The following is a 20972-nucleotide window of genomic DNA, read 5'->3' on the forward strand; positions in this document are numbered from 1 at the left end:
TTGACAGATATAAGTACAAATTAGTGGAAATAGTTCATCCCTTCATCACTTCATTTGGATACCCCAGACCCAAGATCAAATCCTAGCCAGACATCAGAATATCTTCATTAATCTCACGATGTGGATCAAGGCTTAGTAGTGACAAGCAATTCCATAAAGTGAAGAAATCAAAGTTGAGAGGGCATTGTAGTTAATAAATACTGCATACATATCTGGGAAAAGGTGACCAGTAGATTCGAAATATATACCTTGGTTTTAAACAGATCTGCTGTAAGCTAATACCTGACCATTATACTAAGCTTAAAAGAAAAAATTCCTAAATTGTATTTACCAGTAAGAAGGTTATAAACTCAGAAAGACCAAGAATGGATAAAAGAGAAAGCTAAGATAATCATTAATCTGTATATTGTATGTACAGAATTTTCTTAGTTATGTAATTGGTATTCATTGTTTTGAGTCACAAAGCAGGGAGAAAGGAAACATTTTGGTATTTGCAGCATCCCTTTGCCCCCTAGCCGCAACCCTTTTCATTTCTTTTACTGTACCTTCCCTTTCAGCCCTGAATGACTGCATAGGTCCCAGTGCTTGGTCTTCGGCTAAATTTTATAGTATTCCATTTATACATTTTATCATTGTCAGTTTTGGAACTTGTTGTATACCTGTTTTGTTCTTAGGCCTGTGCGCTGCCAATACAATGTGTTGGGCTGTGGTTGGCGTGGACCTCACCATGACGTGGGAAGTCACGAGCAGCAATGTCAGCATCCTAATCACACTGGTGCCCAGGTAAGTGCTTCACTCATTCGTGAAGTATATTGTAAAATGTTTCATTATGATGGGAATTATTATTATTAATAGGGGTTAGTTTTTCCAGACCTCTTGAGTCTCAAGTAGACTCTTCTCGGGCTGGTATTATGATGGGAAAAAGACTATATGAGATATGCAAGTGGTTTCGAAAATATGAGCAAAATATTGGTCCACAAGTTAAATTTTACAAGGAAAAGAGAATAACCAGTGATGTGGATAAGGAGTAGTTTGAATTTCTTGGTTTTATATGTACCAAGCCTAATGTTTATGAAGAAAGTAATGTTGTTGCTTAAATGTGTTTGCTTAGGGCTGTTTCCGACTGCATACTTAACTTGTGTCATTTTTAGGGTAAGTCGACCACTGGTATTCACAAGGGTGTACCACAATCCCCTGCGAATACTTAAAACCCCTCTAAAAATGCTTGGAACTGACTATTTGGATAATTCAACCCCCTCCCCAAAAAAACTCTGAAAATGCTTATACCTTAGCATCTTTACAGTTCTATCACAAAAAGTGCATTTAGTCATGAAAATACAGTGATTATGAAAACTACTGCGGCGAGGTGAATTTTTTGCGAATGATCTGTACAGGCAGTCCTTGGCTTATGACGGGGTTTCCATTCTTGAGACGCATCATAAGTTGAAAATTGTCGTAAGCCGGAAGATCATCAAAAATCCTAAGAAAATCTTACTTGTAATGCTCTGGGTGTATTAAAAACTATGTAAACTGCATTTTATTGCATTTTTCATAACGAAAAATTTTAAATATTTGTTTTACATTTTTGGTGTCATATTTCTTCTGTCAAATTGGCGTCGTAAGAACAGTAACCCTGGAACGTGTCGTGATGAATATAATTGAAAAGCATCGTAACCTCGGAACGTCATAAGCTGGCGACTGCCTGTATACATGTTCCATACAAAAATCTGTGAATAGGCCGACTGTTCTGCATGTTAACCTGATCAAAGCCATCTTTGGGTAGTATCGCACATCATCACTAACCCAACATCATGTTACATATAGTAATTTATTACTAAGCTAAGCCACAGAAACGGAATTTGGCCATGTTTTATTAATGGCTCATTTACATTTCTAAGTAAAAAGGGCGTTGGTACAGGCAATCCTTGGTTATCAGCTATCAGTTTTATGGTGTTTTTCTAGTGCTGATTTTTGGCAATTTTAAAAACCAAAATGCTGATGAGGGAGCATTTTTCGGTTATCATCAGACCATCAGAACAGAACCCCCGACGATAATCAGGGACTGCCTGTACTATGTATTTGAACTATACATACTATGCAATTGAAAGTTCGTTCCCTTCCCCCCCCCCCCCCCCCCCCCCCCCCCAAGTATCGAATTGCTATTGAACATTTGCCTCAAACATGCACAATGCTCTCAGTACTGGAGGATGCATGCCAAGTATGCTTTTCTCATATAAGAGTAGTTCTAGTTAGGGCACTTACTGTGACAAGAATTAAGTATATAAAGTACTTTTTGCTAAGCCTGATACCATATCAATGAGAATTGATTGGTGTAACTGCTGTTTTTGTAAGACCCAAGTAAGTCTTGACTATCTATTTTTGGGTTTTCCCATGTAACGTTACCATTGTTTAATTTTGTATGCATTATGTGTATCAAGTCTTCTCAAAATCATGAATATATTTTCAGGTATTTTCACATCTTCAGAAACAGGCAGAGACTGTAGAAGAAGCTTCCAAGACCTTCAATCAGATCATGTCGGTTCTTTCATTTGAAAAAATTACATTCAATGGTGAGTACATGTACTATTGCTTGTAAAACATGGAATCAAAAGCAAGGTATTCTTAGGTTTTAATATGTAAAGTTTTTGTTTTGTAGGTAATTTAATTTTTTTCCCTGGTTTTATTTTAGTTTTATGATCCATCAGAAGTGTATATGTACTGTATGTGGTACTCAGCTTTGAAGGTTAGCCAAGTCTCTCTCTCTCTCTCTCTCTCTCTCTCTCTCTCTCTCTCTCTCTCTCCTCTCTCTCTCTCTCTCTCTCTCTCTCTCTCTCTGTTAGCAAGCACACATGTAAACAGCTTATTATTTCTCGGGATACATCTTTACGTAATTTTAAATTGACTGAATACCTGTACCCTCTATATACAGTACATACATTTTCTTTATTGAATTGTGCCTTTGTTATAAAACTTTTGTGACATGAAGTTTGCCTAGTTTACTTTCCTGACAGTGATAAAGGAAACATTAGTCATTAAGTTGACAGTCACATTCGTTACTTGATTTTACCTTACTGAGTGCAAAATAAAACAACAGTCAGTGAATTAGTATAGCGGTAGCATTAGTATAGTATACCATACTGTAAATGCGCTAGTGTGGCAAATACCTATTGTAGTCGATATGTGCTGTACACTATTTTTCCATCTACCATTTACAGTGATCCCCCCGTATTCGCGGGGGATACATACATTTTCTTTATTGAATTGTACCTTTGTTATAAAACTTTTGTGACATGAAGTTTGCCTAGTTTACTTTCCTGACAGTGATAAAGGAAACATTAGTCATTAAGTTGACAGTCACATTCGTAACTTGATTTTACCTTACTGAGTGCAAAATAAAACAACAATCAGTGAATTAGTATAGGGGTAGCATTAGTATAGTATACCATACTGTAAATGCGCTAGTGTGGCAAATACCTATTGTAGTCGATATGTGCTGTACACTATTTTCATCTACCATTTACAGTGATCCCCCCGTATTCGCGGGGGATAACAAACCAACATCACACAACACAACACCACACACACACACACACACACTACCACACACACACACACACACACACACACAACACACACCCACACGACCCCCCCCCCCCCCCCCCCCGTGAATAGTTAGAACCCGCGAATGTTTGGAACCCTTATAAAAATGCTAAAAACAGCCTATTTTGTTAGTTAAAACTCAAGAAAAACCCACTAAAAATGTTCATACATGGTTTTTTTAATAGTTTTATCACAAAAAGTGCATTTTATGATGAAATTCATAAAAAAAACAGGAATTTGTGGATATTTACCATAGAAAAATACCGCGAATGCGCGAATTTTCTGCGAATAATGCAGGGAAACGTTCCCGAGAGAAATCCGTGAATGTGTGAGTCCGCGAATCTGGAGAACGCGAATATGGGGGGTCCACTGTACATATTTCTTTTTTTAGTGGTAATGTAAGTTTTAAATAAATTAAAGTGCTTTGGGAGCATGATTTGGGTCATATTTAGGGTTTAAACTCAAGAAACAAGCATTTATTAGCATTTTTAGTGACACTTACCAGGCATTCACAACTTCTGATCCGCAACGGGTTCTGGGACCTAATCTCGTAAATGTTCGAGGTATTACTGTAATGGTAATAGTAATTGTAGGGTTGATGAGTATGGCCACAAAATTGAGGGTCTTATCTTTCATTTGGCTTCTATTTGGTCCAAAAGTACCAGCTCATAAAAAGTATGAAGAAAAGACCTGGTCTGGATTTCAGTTTACAGTAATGGCTTGGGTTACGAATTTAATCCGTTCCAGAATCTGCTTCGTAACCTAAAAAATTTGTAACCTAAATGGATTTTCCCATAAGAATGTTATGAAAATCAAATAGTGCGTTCCACCCAACCATAAATGACCATTTCAATTCATATTTTTCCATTTATTTTTGTTGACTAAGGTTGAAAATTCGTGTAGGAATTACATAAAATTATAAAATTGAAGAATGAAATTAAATATAAACACTAAATTTAATATGCATGCACAGTAAAACCTGAACTTTACCTTTGGCGAGTATGGCTGCTGGCTTGACGGAGACGGGAGGAGGGGAAGGCAGAGGAGGAGAGGGTTAGGGCTTGGGGGGGAAATCTCCCTCCGTGAACACTTCTGGAAGACTTTCTGGTTCTTTCTCTTGAGAGCAGCGTTCACTACCATCACTAATCATACGCTTACGCGACACTGTGTCGTCTTTCACAATTTTGAAAAAATATTTTTCTATGGAGGCTTGCTTTTGCCTGTTCTTTAAAATTTTATAGAAATGACCCACCCCATTATCGATCAACAAATTTGTTGCACGCCCTGACGCAGCCTTACTCGGGTAATTTTTCTCAATACAACTTTTCACAATTTCCCAGTGTTTCAAAAAATCCTTGATCTCGCTCGAAGGAAGCGACTGTGCAGCGTCTTCCCCCTCCTCCTCAAATGAGATCTCCGTTACCTGTCTCTGTTGCTCCTTGTGCAGCTCCAACAGCTCGTCGGTCGTCAGCTGCTGTCCATGTTCGGTCAGGAGGTCCTCGATGTCGTCCATGTCAACCTCCAGCCCCATGGACTTGCCCAAGGATACAATCTCCTCTTCAACTGCCCCCTCCTTGACGGGTTCGATCCCCTCAAAATCTCGTTCAGCAACGCAGTCGGGCCACAGTTTCTTCCATGCAGAATTGAGTGCTCTCCTGGTGATTCCCTGCCAGGCTTTATCAATCAGATTGAGGCAGTTGTGAATAGAGTAGTGATCCTTCCAGAACTCTGAGGGTAAGGTTGGTGCCTTCCGTCACCTCAAAGCAGCGCTGGAACATAGCCTTCATGTACAATTTCTTGAAATTGGCAATCACTTGCTGGTCCATGGGCTGGAGTATTGGAGTGGTGTTGGGGGGCAAGAACTTGACTTCAATAAACTTGAATTTGTCCAGTAAGTCCTCTTCAACGGATGGAGGATGGGCAGGAGCATTGTACATCACAAGTAAGGCTTTGAATGGGAGGTCTTTCTCCCGGAGGTGGTACTTCACCTCGGGACCAAAAACCTCGTTCATCCACTCGATGAACAAGATCCTCGTCATCCAAGCCTTGGTATTAGACCGCCACATAACGTGCAACAGTTTCTTCTGCACGTTTTTCTTAAAGGCTCGTGTATTCTCTGAGTGATACACGAGGAGAGTCTTAATCTTGCAATCTCCGCTTGCATTGGCACAAAACAGTAGGGTTTTGTGACCGGGAAGTGCCATCTCTTCTGCCGTAATGAACGTCCTCCTGGGCATCTTCTTCCAGAATACCCCCATCTCGTTGCAATTGAAGACTTGTTGGGGGAGGTATTTCTCGGAATCCACGAGCCTTTTAAACTCTTTTTACGTAAGCCTCTGCTGCCTTTGTATCTGAGCTCGCAGCCTCACCATGCCGAACAACACTGTGGGTGCCAGTCCTCCTCTTAAAATTCTCGAACCAGCCACGGCTCGCCTTAAAAGTGTGTTTTTCACTGTCCGCTGATGTGCCTGGCTCATTTTTACTTAAATCTTCATGGATCTTACGAGCCTTTTCGCAAATGATGCTCTCACTTATGGAATCTCCTGCCAGCTGCTTCTCGTTTATCCAAACCATGAGCAAATTTTCTACGTCGTCGAGAATATGAGGCCGTTGTTTTATCAATGCTGTAGTGCAGAGCGTTGATTGCGACCGATTGTAGAATGCTGCAATATCTTTCACGCGCTCGCCTTTATCATGCATTTGGATAATTTCGTTTTTCATTTCGACCGTAATCATCATCTTTCTCGTGCTTTCCTTCTTGCTGCTTGCCTTCGTCATCTTGGGAGCCATTGTCTTTAGTATTTGAGTAATAGTAACGTATAAGCACTATCACGGAAACACAACACGTGCGCAAATCACTAAGCAAATTCAAGAGCCTATTACGGACAAATGCATTCAATCTTACCGCCAGCGAGATAGTGAAAGAGTTATGGTTTAAAAAGGGATGTGTGGGAGGAAGTCACGTAACCCTCGTTAAGTTTTGGCCAAAAAAAATGCGTTCGCAGATCCCACACTCATCCGATGTCCGATGTAAACAATGCAGGCAGCCCCCACAACGGAAATTCGCACATTCGTATTCCAAGCAAAATTCGGATTCCAGAATGAGGGCGTCACTTCGTAAGTTAAAAAATTTGTATACTAATCGGTTCGTAACCCAAAGTATTACTGTATTCTCATCAGTTCTGGAAAACAGGATTAAAAAAAGAGAGAGACATTGTGCTCTGAAAGATGTCTGTACTCTGGCCTTTTGTGTGTGGTTAAATAGCTTGCACTCTTGTTGTCACAGTACAATTTTGTTTATTTTTGCATTTTGCATCAAAGTTTTGTGGTTTAACAGTAATATCATGTTAGAATTTGTAATATACAGATACTCGTATACATGCTGTACTGTACTGACAGTGAATGTTGAATTAACTAGACTCACATTGGCAAGTGTATATGGCCATTCCAGCTTGTCTACAGTTGTTCATACTTTCTTTCATAAAAAGTAGTCTTTAGATGTTCTAAAAGAAACGTGCCATATTGAAAATGCACACGGTCATGCTTAGTATTTGAGAGTTGTGTATGCTGCATATCTTGTAACCATATGTATTACAGGTAGGAATCCTCAGTTACGTATGTTATTTCCCTTTTATATGTAGAAGTCATACAGTTTGAAATTAAAAGTAAGTGCTGGATAGGTGATGTTACGATCTACTTACGTCAGGTAAATTTGGGCGGCAACGTGCGTGTTTTCTTTGCGTTTACATTATTTTATTTTCTTTTATGTAGTTTTGCTGATGAATTATGGTAATAAAATTTAAAATATCTTTCTTATACAGGCAGTCCCTGTTTATCAGTGGACTTGGTTATCGGCGATCCGGTTTTATGGGGCTTGTGTAGCACCATAAAATCGGCAATTTATGGCGCTATAATGGGCCAAGTTCCGATTATCGGTGCCATAAGGCACCAATACAGTGGTCCCCCGTATTCACGGGGATGTGTACCAGACTCCCCGTGAATACAGTGGGGCCTCAATAATCGTGGGGGTTGGGCGCCACAACCACCCACGATAAGCAAATATCCATGTTATCACACCCCTCAAAAAACCCTAGGCTATACCCACCCCAATCGCTTGCTTCAATAGTTAAAACACCAAAGATGTCCCACCTATATAAACTCTTATAGGTTAACTGCCTATTTTAGTACTAATTTAAACACCTAATATACCTTAAACTATGATATGGGTACTCACTATTGATTGGTCCAGGCTATCCTATATAGCTTGAAGATAAACAAGATACACATGTACAGGCAGCCTGCGGTTAACAGCGCAATCGCTTAGCAGTGAATCGGTTTTATTCATTAAAAAATATAAGGTATTTTAAGGTATTCTTACGGCACAGTTTCCGGTTAACACTGCTGTTTTGTCTAACGAGTACATACATTTGTAGCAATACTGTTCAAACCAGAAAGGTTATGCAAATGATATTGAAAATTTTTATTGAGATTTATTACATAGGTATGTATTAGAGTAAAATATATGCCTCTGATGCTGTTCTATGCCAAAAATATTGAGTTACATAAGTGCAAATTTAACTATGGATGTGTCGATTTATAAATATTCATGCTTTTATGTTTAAAATGTGTATGAAAATATATTACTGATAGCGTGCTTTTATTTCTACACAGAAATATGATACAAAGGCAGCTTTTGAAACTGCCCTTCACGTTATCAAAGATGTTTTTTCATGTTCGTTCTTGTGAGCCGCCGCCTGCTGCTCTTCCAAAAATATAGTTTAAAAAAGTGCAAATTTAGCTATTGATGTTTCGATTTTATGTGTTCATGGTTTTATGTTTAAAATGTGTATGAAAATGTATTACATGTAGGGTATTTTTATTTCTGCACAGAAGTATGATACAAAGACAGCTTTTGAAACTGCCTATCACATTATCAAAGAGGTTGTTTTTTCATGTTCGTTCTTGTGAGCCGCTGCCTGCCTCTCATTCGAAAATATAGTTAAAAAAAGTGCAAAATTAGCGATCGATGTGTCGATTTTATAAATGTTCATGCTTATATGTTTAAAATGTGTATGAAAATATATTACATAAAGGGTATTTTTATTTTTGTAACTGCCCTCCACATTATCAGAGGATGTTTTTCTTGTTCGTTCTTGTCTGCCACTGTTCCGAAAAATGCATTTACAAAGTCTTCATGTCATTATATTTTTTTAATTTGGGAGCTAATTATAGCTCATTTAGTTAATGAAACTTAAGCTTTTTGTAATAATGAAACTTCAGCTTTTGGTTATAAGTCTTCATGCATTTGTTTAAAATGTGTATGAAAAATGTATTACAGGGTACTTTTTTAATTTTTGTACATAAATATGATACAGTGGTAGTACGCATGTCCAATTTAAAGTCTCTGTAACAGCCCTTCACATGATGAAGACAATAGGTTGTTCAGTCGCGCCCGAATAATAAAATTTTAATTTATATAATTGAATCGCGTTTTCATAACATAATATTTACAATTTTTGCCTTGATTGATTTTAAAAGAGAAAACTCTTGTATACAATCAATTTTGCAATACTGCAATTTGTTTGTTTTTCCTTCGGATAGAAGTACAAAATATATCTGCAACTCAATTTTTTGCTTTGTTACTTGAACAAAAAATTGAGGTACGACCTTACGAGCTCAAGATGCCACTGCTACGTAGATGCATAGTGACGAAAATTAAGATAAGCACAGAAGAAAAAGTGAATATGCATATTTTCCATAAATCTTTTAAAAAGTTATACATTACATCACTGTATCCAATAATATTGTATGTATTCTCATATATTGTATTATAAAATACTATGGTAAATCTAAGCCAGTATGTATTCCGTGGAGCGTCCAATGTTTTGGTTTGGAAATCAGCTGATGGCATACGAGTTTGTTTCGCTATATTTAATGCAATTCTGAGCGAATTTTCTTGCTTTTAGTTAGCATAAATGAATGTCTAGATATTGACTTCTATGAGACATAGTTATTTTTCCTTATCCGATGGGATTTTAGGTGGAAATATGACTTGAATATGTCTCGTTGTGATTATGAACTAATTTTTTTTTTAAGAGATTACGTTGACGGCATGTTTATTGAGTAAAAAAATGTGATTCAGTTAACAATTTTCCTTTATATCATCGTAATATGAACTTTGTTATTTATCTTATATCGGCGTGAAACCAACAGTAAAATGTGTTCAGTAAAAAATGTTCTTTCAAGCTCAGTAGTTTTGATTAACATGATTTTATCTCGATTTTATCTATGGTTGTGTTTGATGGCATACGTTTACTGGAGTTTTATCCTAGTTGTCGATGCACGATAATGGTCATTAGCAGCTTGAACAGTTTTCTCAGCTTCAGCTATAACTAGGTTTTAATTTAACAGTATATTTCCCAATTGATCTTTGATCTATAGCAAATAAAGTTACGTATTACATTAAGATATCTCAGTCCTATTTTACATAATGTCATTTATAACAAATACGGTAATAGTATACTATAGTACGATAATTGAAATACGAGCCAAACGGATGTTGTTATCCAATTTGGTTGTACTTAGTAAAAAAAAAAAAAAATGTTGTTCAGTTGTTCATGGCTGTACACATTTCTGCAACGAGTATAATGTTAAAACCATACTTTCATCGTTCCTCTTTATTTTCATGATTTGGCTGCTGCACAAAACTGAAAATACATACTATATTTTGCAAATGAATACATGATAAAAAACATGAGTTACTGTAATGATTACAGCACCCAAACAGCAAAATACAGTATTGAAAATTATTTTTGTCTTTTGTTTACGTTGAGAATCAGCTGATGGACGTTTATTACCGAAGGAATTATTTTGGAAACTAAAAGAAACTAACTTATTAATGGAATTATTAATTTTGAGAGAGAGAGAGAGAGAGAGAGAATTTGTAGAATTTTTATTTAGCATTTTACTATTTACAGTCATATTAGTAGATGAGAATGATTAAATCCTTTTTACCATAAAAATGTATTTAGTCCTGGAAATAAGATGAAAATACTTAGTTATTAGTGAATCTTCCTCTATGAAAAAGTTCGCTATTTCGTTAATTTTCTGGGATATAGTACTATTTGGGCTCCACAAAAAAGTAAGTACCTAAAGTGTTTTATGATAGAGTTTAGAGCATATGTATGTAAAATACGTGGGTAGTTTGTAGAATGGTGAAACCACTATCACGTTGTGCAAAAATAGTACATACGTACAAATGAGACTGTAGGTAGGTGACGTCACGTTGATCATACATATTTTTTTCGTGAATGAATATACATTTATAGTAGAAAAACTAGTTACTGTACTGATTACAGTATCATAGTGTAATATTAATGTAATAACATCAAAATAAAGTAATCAATGCATACTGTAAACTTGTAAAGTGTATTTTTGTCTTTTGAAAAATGCTTTCCCAAAGAAATTATTCCTTGAAGAGGCTTTTTATTATGATGATAGGCCATTAATATATAAGAGAGGCATTTTATTATGAAGATATGTCAATTATATATAAGGTAAAAATGGTTTTATTACATTTACGCTTCATCGCCGACCCGTTTGTATGACTGCATTGTGCAGAAAAATCAATTACGTACGTACTACCAAAACAATAATTAAGTTGAATTAAAAATTAATGTTTTCCTAAATGTCATTACTACCGTAATCACACTACTACTAACATTTCTAAATGGTTAATGAATGATAAAGGTCCTGTGAAGCAATGTAACTCCATGTTTACATTTCGTTGCTGGCCATTCGAAGTACAAGTTGATGTCAATAATGTGGAATTATTCCATTAATAGGCTATTTATTATGAAGATATGCCAATAATATATAAGGTGAGAATGTTTTTTTTTTTACCTTTATTGTCAGTTAATATCATAATGTGAATCTGTTCATTATGTTGGTGGATATCGGACTGCAGCCGAGGCTTAGCCTACCGATAAACATCAAGTAATGACATGGACAAGCCCGCGATGCTGGGATTCATACCAGCGATATAGACTGAGAAGTGGTCCATGGAAAAACCTGTGGTTAACTGATCCTGCAACTGCTGATCCATGACTAAGGGAGGCCCCACTGTAGCTAGAATCCGCGAATAGTTGGAACCTCTATAAAAATGCTGAAAAAAGCCTATTTTGTCAGTTAAAACTCAAGAAAAACCCACTAAAAATTTTCATATTTGGTTTTTTTAAGTTTTATCACAAAAAGTGCATTTTATGATAAAATAAAAAAAAAAAAAAAAAAAGAATTTCTGGATAGGATATTTCTCAGAAAAATACTGCGAATAGGTGAATTTTCTGCGAATATTTTGGGGGAAATGTTCCAGAGAGAAATCCACGAATGAGTATGCGAATACGGGGGGTCCACTGTAATAGTTATGGCGCCATAACATACCTGACAAAGGCGCCATAAGGGTGCTTATGGCGCCAATAACCGGTTATCGTCACGATGAGGGCCATTATGGCGCCGTAAATCACCGAGTTTCAGTTAATGGCGGTTTTTGCTTGTCGGCACACCCCAGGGAATGGAACACCCTGCCGATAACTGGGGACTGCCTGTAATCAATAATTCATAAGTACCATACGTAGTACAGTATTAAAGAGGATGAACCAGATTTTTGAAAGTCATAAATATTTCTGTACAGTATTTTTCTTATTTTGAGTCGTCTTAGTTATGTATGTATATTTTTTTAAATGAACTTACCTCTCTATTATATAGCTTTTATTTCCATTACACCCGGAGTAAAATCTATATAATAGAGAAGTATTAATTAAAAAAACAGAATCTATATTACAGAGAAGTAAGTATCTAAAAATAAATACTAAAGTATTTAAATTTTTTCTTAATTTTTTATTATCAGTTTGTGCGCAAAAGAATTAGCTTATACAGGCAGTCCCCGGGTTACGACAGGTTCGGGTTACGACGTTCCGAGGTTAAGGCGCTTCTCAATTATATTCATTAGACATTATTTTCAGGGTTACAACGCATATTCCAGGGTTATGACGCCTACAACGCTCATCTGCCAGATGAAATATGACACCAAAAATGCAAAATAATCAATATTTGAAGGTTTTTTTTATGAAAATGCAATAAGAATGCAGTTTGTACATAGTTTTCAATGCACCCAAAGCATTAAAAGTAAGGTTTTCTTAGGATATTTTCCGATGTTCCAGCTTACGACGATTTTCGGCTTATGATGCGTCTCAAGAACGGAACCCCCTGTCGTAACCCGGGGACTGCCTGTATTTATCATGGGAGCAGTTCGTAAATTTTTCTCTTATGTACTTAAAGTACTGAAATGTAAAAATGGCCAAATTTGTCCAAGATTATTAGAGGACTTTTATTCCTGGATAGTGTGAGGAAAAAAAGTAGTAAGACCGCATCTTAGTGGACTTGCATACTTGTCAGCTGCCATATTTTAATTATTTTTCTTTCTGCTACCATTTTAGATCTGATCCAGTTTTAGATATATCTCATAAATGCTAAATGTAAATTAAAGCTTAGTTTAAGTTAGGAAATATGTGAAATTGTTGTTAATTGTAAGGTATCTGGACTTTAGTTAATTATTGGCAGGGCCAAACCCCTAGTGTCAAAGTTGGTAAAGTTAAGGTATTCAAAAAAATCGTACCTTTCAACACATCCTTTGGTACTACCAAGGACCCCCCTGGTGTCAAGTATACGGTACTTGCCCTCTGACCCTGTATTCGTTTTTGTTGTTTTAATTATTATTATTATGTTATTCAGACGAACCCTGAACAGATGAGAATTGTTACAGTACAGTTTATCTTTTGGGTTAATGATGTATTTTTTGTGCAATTTACAGACTTGCAGCTAAAGCCATATCGAACTGATGAATTCATCCACAAATTGTTTTATGAAACCAGTCGTTTTTCTGCTCTTGGATACCAGTGGGTGATAAAAGCCCGCCTGAATGACAACCAAAAGGACCCTCACCTTACTTGTGATCGTTTCATTACCTATCAGGTTTGTTGTTTTTTGTTTTTGGTAGTTAATTAGGTGTTATGGTTGTTAATAATAAAATTATTATATGTATAAAAACCTCATCATTTCCATATTCCCACTTCAGTCTAACAACTGAGGAGCTAAATCTTGTGTTGACCTTTTCTATGGTTTTCTTTCAATTATTACTTGCTAAGTTTTTTTGTTCTAGCTTTAAAGCACACACAAAATTGTTGACCATTCAAAGCAGATTACTTTCCAGCTGTTTTTCACTGTCCAGTTTCATTTGATTTTCCTCCCAAATACAAATAAATCTTTTTTAGTGAACTAGTAATATTCCTTCTGTTGAAAAAGAATTTTCAAGTTAACATGAATTTTCTCAGAATTCATCCTTGGACCCATTTGAAGCCATTTCATTGCACTTTTGCCACAGTAACTTAATCATGGTCAGATGATATATAAACAAATTCTCCTTCCATTCTAAAACATAGTGGTTTTTTTTTCACAAATTTAAAAATCATGTTCTTGTTCAGCAAATTATTTTGGAAATTGCAGAATGGTTCACATTTTAATTTACTTGATCTTAGGCCACAGCTATCATTGAAAGGTTAAACATGTGGCCATGTTTTCAGCAAAGTAATTTTTATGCTAGCTTTTGATTTGGATTTTTCATCCCCCATCTTATGATGAGTTAGCTGTCGCATGTTGACTAACCAAGATAGTCCTCCATCAAGATGGTAACCCTCTGGCAAGTTGATTCTCTTTCAAAATTAAGCTTGCACAAATCTTGTAAAAAGGGAGACACTTTTTTGTACCTTATGTGTTAGTCTTGATTTTGTAAGATAGCAATTTCAGATGTTTGACTGTACTGCAGGTGTGGTTAAATTTCTGTCAAAAGGTAGTAATTGCTTATGATTCATATCCATACTTGCTTTTGCAGCTGATTGTGAAAAGTAAACCCAACAATCCTATGATGGTTCATTTCATGATACTTCGCGGTCCTTTTGGGGACATGAGAGTCGACCCACACATTTACCAGTTTGAATTCACAGAAAATGGAACAGAAAGTCCTTTCTTTGCCCTTCCACTGCCTGACAGTGCCGAGTGTAATAAGCTCCTTGCTGCTCGTACTATAGACTTCAGGTAAGAAACTAAAACTGCTTTGTCAACTTAGATTTTTAGAGCGCTTTTGCTAATTAAAAGTATTTTCTCTTATTGAGTACAAACATCCCTTATTAGAGCCTATCACTTCATTGTAGGGACAGCAGACTTCAAAGATTTACAAAGATTTTATTTGTCCAACAAAGAAGTGATACCTGTCAAGTCAATTGTGCATTCCAGAGTTTCATGTTTCCTCTTGTCACACATTTCCATTAAAATTTTGGTGTTCCTTGTTCATATATAGGTTAAGTAGTCATGATGTTTGACAAAGCAGCTATGTTTGCTTCAGAATGTGAGTTATCTTGTATCAATGAAACTCATTATTTTCAATAGGCTTCAAAGAATGTATCTTAGAATTAGTTTGAAAACATTGATGGGCAGCCATGTTTATCTGTTTTAAATCCAGTGCCCAATGAACTTTGCAGGAAAAGTTTGGAGGAGAAAAAATTTCAGAAAAAGATACTTTTCTAGTAAATCTGTCTTATTTGATGAAATACCAGTGATCTTCCTTCTAAGCAGCTGTAACAGATAAAGTATAGTTAATTTGGGCCAGATTATTTTCCATATTGGGATGAGTCCAGTCAGTAGCTCCCCTTTTGCTGATCATTTCCTTGCTCTGCACAACTCGACCTGCTCCCCAGCTTCTACAGCTTTCAGTTGTTCTAGGGATGCTGCCTATTTCTATTACTAATCTAAATATGTCTCATCAGTTGAAGTATGTATGGTAACTGCTCCTGCAGTTTTGTACTTGCGCATTTTCCTGAATGACATCCTGATCCTATGTCAGTAAGGCCTTAACCCTTTCACTTATACTGATGACTGATAAAGACATCCTCCAAATTTAAATCCTTCGCATTTTTATGATATATGCAAATGTCAAAAAATAAAAGAAGATAGCACAAACTAGATGAGAATAATTTGTAGCGAGTGTTTTTGATATTTTTTTTATACGCGTGTTTACATGTGTTTTATTTATGTAAATTGTTTTCGTACAGTGTTAGATTTTATTCCATAATTGCATTATTTTTTCTCTTCTATTATAACATTATCTCTTCAGATAAAAGAGAGAGAGAGGGAGAGGAAAGTTTTTTTTATGCATATGTAACATGTAAGTTTATTTGTTTTGGATAGTGTTAGATTTTTTATCCTATAATTACATCAATTATCTTTATTCAGAGAGAGAGAGAGGGGGGGGGGGGGGGGCAGTATTTGTGTTGTACTTATGTAATGTATAGCTATTTTTTTTTTACAGTTTTAGATAATTTTATAATTACATTATTTATCTCTTCTGATGAGAGAGAGAGAGAGAGAGAGAGAGATGAGAGAGAGAGAGAGAGAGAGAGAGAAGAGAGGAGAGAGAGAGAGAGAGAGGGCCACTTGTTTTACAGAAAATTTGACACTTCTTTTTCATTCATTTTTTCATATTTTCCTTAGTATAACTATAGCTTTTGTATTACAATAAATAGATAATTTAGGGTGTGCTATGGATAACAAATGAAGTCTCACAATTTTTTTTTTCTAAAGTTTCCTATATCTTAAATTATAAGGCATTGGTTGTGTGTGAAATGCATTTTCAAATATTTTGACTAAATGTGACAGGGGAAAGCTACAGTTTTCATTTAACCTTAACTTGTGTGTTTCAGGTTGATGATGGGGCTTGTGACGAAGTAACTTTTTTATGTCTATGAAAGACTGCCTTCAACCAATGCAAAATCGCTGCTGCCAGGATTTCTAGTTAAATCATGAGGCAATCATCTCTCTCAGTCATTAAGGTATTTTTATGTAGCCATTGTGTTACATAGCTTCATTAAAATTTGCCAGCTTTTAGGAGTGTTATACAGCACTGTTATTCTTTCTTGATAGAGTACAGGACAGACTAAGTGGTTTTTATTAATCTGTACATAAGATTGTGATTAACATTTTCAGAAAAGCTTTTCCAAGTGACTCGTTGATAGATATGTCAAAGAATTCCAGTTAAGAGGAGTTTGGATGTGTTTGAAAAAAAAAAAAAAAAAAAGACATAACCTTAATGATGTAAAGATATGAAATATATGAAGATATTTTTTGTACATTACAATTTAGCTTGGATGGATAGAGCAGTAATTCATTTCTCACTTCAGTTAAGGAATACATATAAATAATAATCCCAAATTTTCTTTAAGACTTTAATTCCATTGCATTTATTTAGCACTTCAAACATTTTAGCTGTTCTGTAAAGTAGGTTATGTGATGATACCTTTATGGCAATAACTTGGGCGCATTCTGTATCACTGAATCTTTTGAATGTTGAGTGTCTTTTGAAGAAGAACTGGCATTAAAATACAAGCTACAGAATTGTACATAATAGATAAGACTTCACTGGAACCAGGAGAACACAAGCAGTGGTACTATGTGGTACATCATCTGGCATTTTTAAGTACCTTGCTCAACACATTTAACACCAAGTGGCATATGGTTTTTATATGATTATGTAAAATTCAAGTTGTCTATCTTTTGTACTTTAAAGAACATAATGATGTCAGTATTAAATTTGTACATTGGCTATATATAGGCTTGTGTGAAGTTTGGTGGCAATATATTAAAATATGCCAAAAAATGTGCTTGTGTGACAAGTTCTCAAGGTGCAGTAGTTATTTAGTTTACAGTAGATTAATTTCAGATTATATATATATAGGTAAAACTGATTAGTTTTGGCTTGCCATTAATTTGTTGGCAATAGTATTTAATTTCCTGAAAATAAAAGCTTCATGTTTGAAGTTTTCAAATTGTAATATAAAAACTGTAAAATTCATGGTAACTAACTGAGTTTTAACCTTAGAGGTCATATGTTTGATCAATCACTGGAAGATCTTGTGCAGTGACCTATACTAATAGGACTGAAGTCTTCATATCTGAAGTTGAGAGAAAAAGTCATGGAAAGGAATGCCATATATCTCTCAAACCCCACGTGAACACTAGAAACAAAGCCATTGTAGTATAACTTTGATAAATGTTTTTTGTAATTAGTTAACTTTGTAGTTTACTTTGGGTCATATGTGTAGTTCATCACTTAGTGAAGTTGGTAGGTTTTGAAACTGTGGCATTTATTTGTTAAATATAAAGAGCACTCCTGGGATGGCTGAAAATATTATATCCCTAGGGTTGAGAGTAAGAAGCTTACTGAAGAGTCTGAAATCTTTCAAGTAAAAAGACATCAACAAATTTACATAAAATTTACATTTACAGCTATTTGGTACATATGGCTTTAATTGTACATAATAGCTAGAATCTGTGTTGATGTTAAAGTTTTAGTTACTGTATTTACACAAATATGATGTTGGTAATAGGAAAGTTGAACCAGTTTAAAGGAATAACATTGGAAAATGTAGACTAAAATTTGTGAAACACCTTTATTATGAAGGTGGGCGTCATTTTCCATTACAAGGCTGTAGAGAGAACTGACTTTGTTAAAGGTGAAGGAAGTTTCTACAGAAAACGAACATGAACAGTGGCAATACACTTGTAAATCTATAGAAATATATACATATTTAGAATTACATAAATGTCAATTTGACAATATGAGTATAAGGAATTCACACACTACTGCCATGGACATTGATGATCGTATTGTGATTTGTGTTTAAAATATGCTGAATAGCTGCTGTATAACATAGAAGGCCATAGGTTTCTGATTCTTATGTAACAATTTTATCATCGTTGAGTACGAGTTACAGAATATTCTTATCATTACAAAATTAAGTTCATAGTAGTGCAGATCGAATTCTTATCTTGTTTGAGATTTTATTTTATATTAAGGTTTGTTTCCACTATCCAGAATTAAGGATGGTTTTCAATTTATTATCCTATGGATACTGTCAATATAACACTGAGAACTCGTTTTGATTAGAGTAGAAAACTTTGCTGGTCACTTGATGCATAATTAAATGTTGAATAGTGTATATCATAACTCCGTGAAAACGATAAATTTTTTAGATAACTTAAATGATTCTCAAAAGTCCTTTGTGAATTCTGATTAGGTTTCAGTTCAGTCGGGCCCCTTTTATTTCCAGGGGGGAGTGGGGGCACACACACACACACACACACAAAAGCTAAATCTGTGAATATTTGACACCCCTTTAAAAATGCTTATAACTGCCTATTTTGATAGTTTAAGCACAAGACACCCCTCTGAAAACGCTTATACCCGAGTATTTTAAGTTTTATTGGAAAAAAATGCATTTAGTCATGAAAATTACATGAAAATACAGTAGTTAGTGAATATTTCTGTATGAAACATACTGTGAATGGGTGAATTTTGTGCAAACGTGGATGTATGTTCCACAAAAATCTGCAAATGGGTGAAACCATGAATCCAAAACTGTAGTCCTAAATATCTGAAAATTTTTTATGTGAAGTTAGTGGGTAACTTACTGTCTAAACATCATTATGGCTTTGCCTCAATAGTCTACAATATAAATGCTAGATGATTTAGGTGAGGAAAAAGAATTTAGGTGTATTAACTCATTTTGAGAAGTGAAAGTCCTCTTGGCAAGCTTTTGCACTTTTATGACAGGAGGACACTAAAAAAGTTAATCCTGGTACTTAACTGACAAGTGTTCAGTCAATTCCAAAGGTAATTAGGAGTACCTTAGACATAGATCTAGGCATATGGAGTGAACGTTAACTCCCCCACTGAAATTTTCACACATAAAGGAAAATAAAAAGTATAGTAAAAAAAATGTTTGGTAAGATTAGGACACTATCTAAAACATAGCACCGGTGATTGGCATCAAGGATACCTCTCGGACAGAAAAGGCACAAGAGTTTAAAATCCCTTCAAATAGAAGGAAAAACTTCACTCGCAAATCTCAGACGAGAAGGCTTGGCAAAGACACCTATTAGCTGGACTAATTGCTAGTCTATACAGCAAGGTATGACAAACACTCCTATTTGCTGAAGACTACAGTTCTAATATTTATGGGTGACTTTGTATGCATATAAAGTCCCCATAGCTACCAAGAAGGAAACAGAAATAACTCATTGGGGATGCTATCACTGGTACTTAGATTATTATCAAGACTTAAGACTGAATCAAACATAGCTAGTTGGATATTAGGGGCTTTCAGATGAGGGTTTAGGTTCAGAACAGACTATTACAAAAAAAATTTTAAGATGTAAGAAAGAACACGTGCCACTCAATATAGCAAACACTTAGATGCATAATACTGAGAAAATACCACTTTCATGCCTTTTAAATTACATACCTAATAAACCTTGACTTGGGGAATGCAGTAGCCATGCTCACACTTGCAAAGTTGCCTTAAGTATGGGTCAAATTTTCCCCTTTTCATAATCACAGATATCCGGGATAGCTACAATATTATTATAGAGTATATGTGAATTTCTAACAGACTACTTAATGAAGAATTTGAAGAATGATAGTATTTATATCTAACTGACAGTCTAATTGACAACTATAACAGATGGCTTAGGCAAATTAGGAACCAGTTATTCAGTGTGATCATATGGGAAAATATTTCTAAATTTTAAGAATGTGATGGTTGCCAAATGTTATAAGACTCAATGGTTGCAGGTATGCTGTTTCATGACTGATGTTACTGTGTAAATAAATGTTGTAAACAAGATTCCAGAAACTATAATAATAATAATGGAAGAGACAAAAAATACATAAAAATTGTAAACTGCTATTTTTACACTAGTTACATTGCAGCAGACAACAGAAAATGATACATTGTTTCGTGTTCATATTTTATAAGTGAGCTTGTTATGTTTTAAATTATTTGTATTTTATTTCATTTATTGTAATAAATGCTGCCAGGTTTAAATTATTTGTATTCTATTTCAGTAAATGTAATAAATGTTGCCAAGTTTTTCCATGTACTGTTGTGGTTTCCAGCTATGTTAGAACCCAAGACGCCAGTCATTACTGAAAATTGGAGAACTAGTCTTTCTCCATGTTGATCTTCCTCAACATTAGTTTTTGTATGTAGTTATTCATTATTGTATAGTGTTAAATTTTCATTGAGGTGCAACAGAATCATTTGGTGACACAGGAGCTGTAAGATGAGGAACAATCAGGCAGATAATGCCTTCTGACAGCCAGGAGCATAGCTGTAGCTAGCTTTGGAAGGCAAATGTAATAAACAACCTTGATGATAGAGATATGGATATGTTATTTGCCTTTTCATAGCATGGTAAAAGCTGCA

The 20972-nt window shown here is 35.3% G+C and overlaps 2 protein-coding genes across 3 annotated transcripts in view; one reads left to right on the forward strand and one right to left on the reverse strand.

The window, feature by feature from the left end:
• The window catches only part of LOC135218274 (zinc finger TRAF-type-containing protein 1 homolog), a 30487-nt gene extending 9849 nt beyond the window's left edge, over positions 1-20638 (forward strand). Inside the window, exons 4-8 of the mRNA XM_064254474.1 lie at positions 675-783; positions 2468-2570; positions 13469-13629; positions 14546-14748; positions 16410-20638. Coding sequence (XP_064110544.1) covers positions 675-783; positions 2468-2570; positions 13469-13629; positions 14546-14748; positions 16410-16437 — 604 coding nt within the window. The 3' untranslated portion in view covers positions 16438-20638. The remainder of the gene's footprint in view (positions 1-674; positions 784-2467; positions 2571-13468; positions 13630-14545; positions 14749-16409) is intronic.
• Positions 1-20972, reverse strand: part of LOC135218276 (uncharacterized) — an 83559-nt gene that overhangs the window by 29758 nt on the left and 32829 nt on the right. The window lies entirely within an intron of this gene.

The sequence above is a fragment of the Macrobrachium nipponense genome, chromosome 19 (genome assembly GCF_015104395.2).
Source record: "Macrobrachium nipponense isolate FS-2020 chromosome 19, ASM1510439v2, whole genome shotgun sequence".
Classification (NCBI taxonomy): Eukaryota; Metazoa; Arthropoda; class Malacostraca; order Decapoda; family Palaemonidae; genus Macrobrachium; species Macrobrachium nipponense.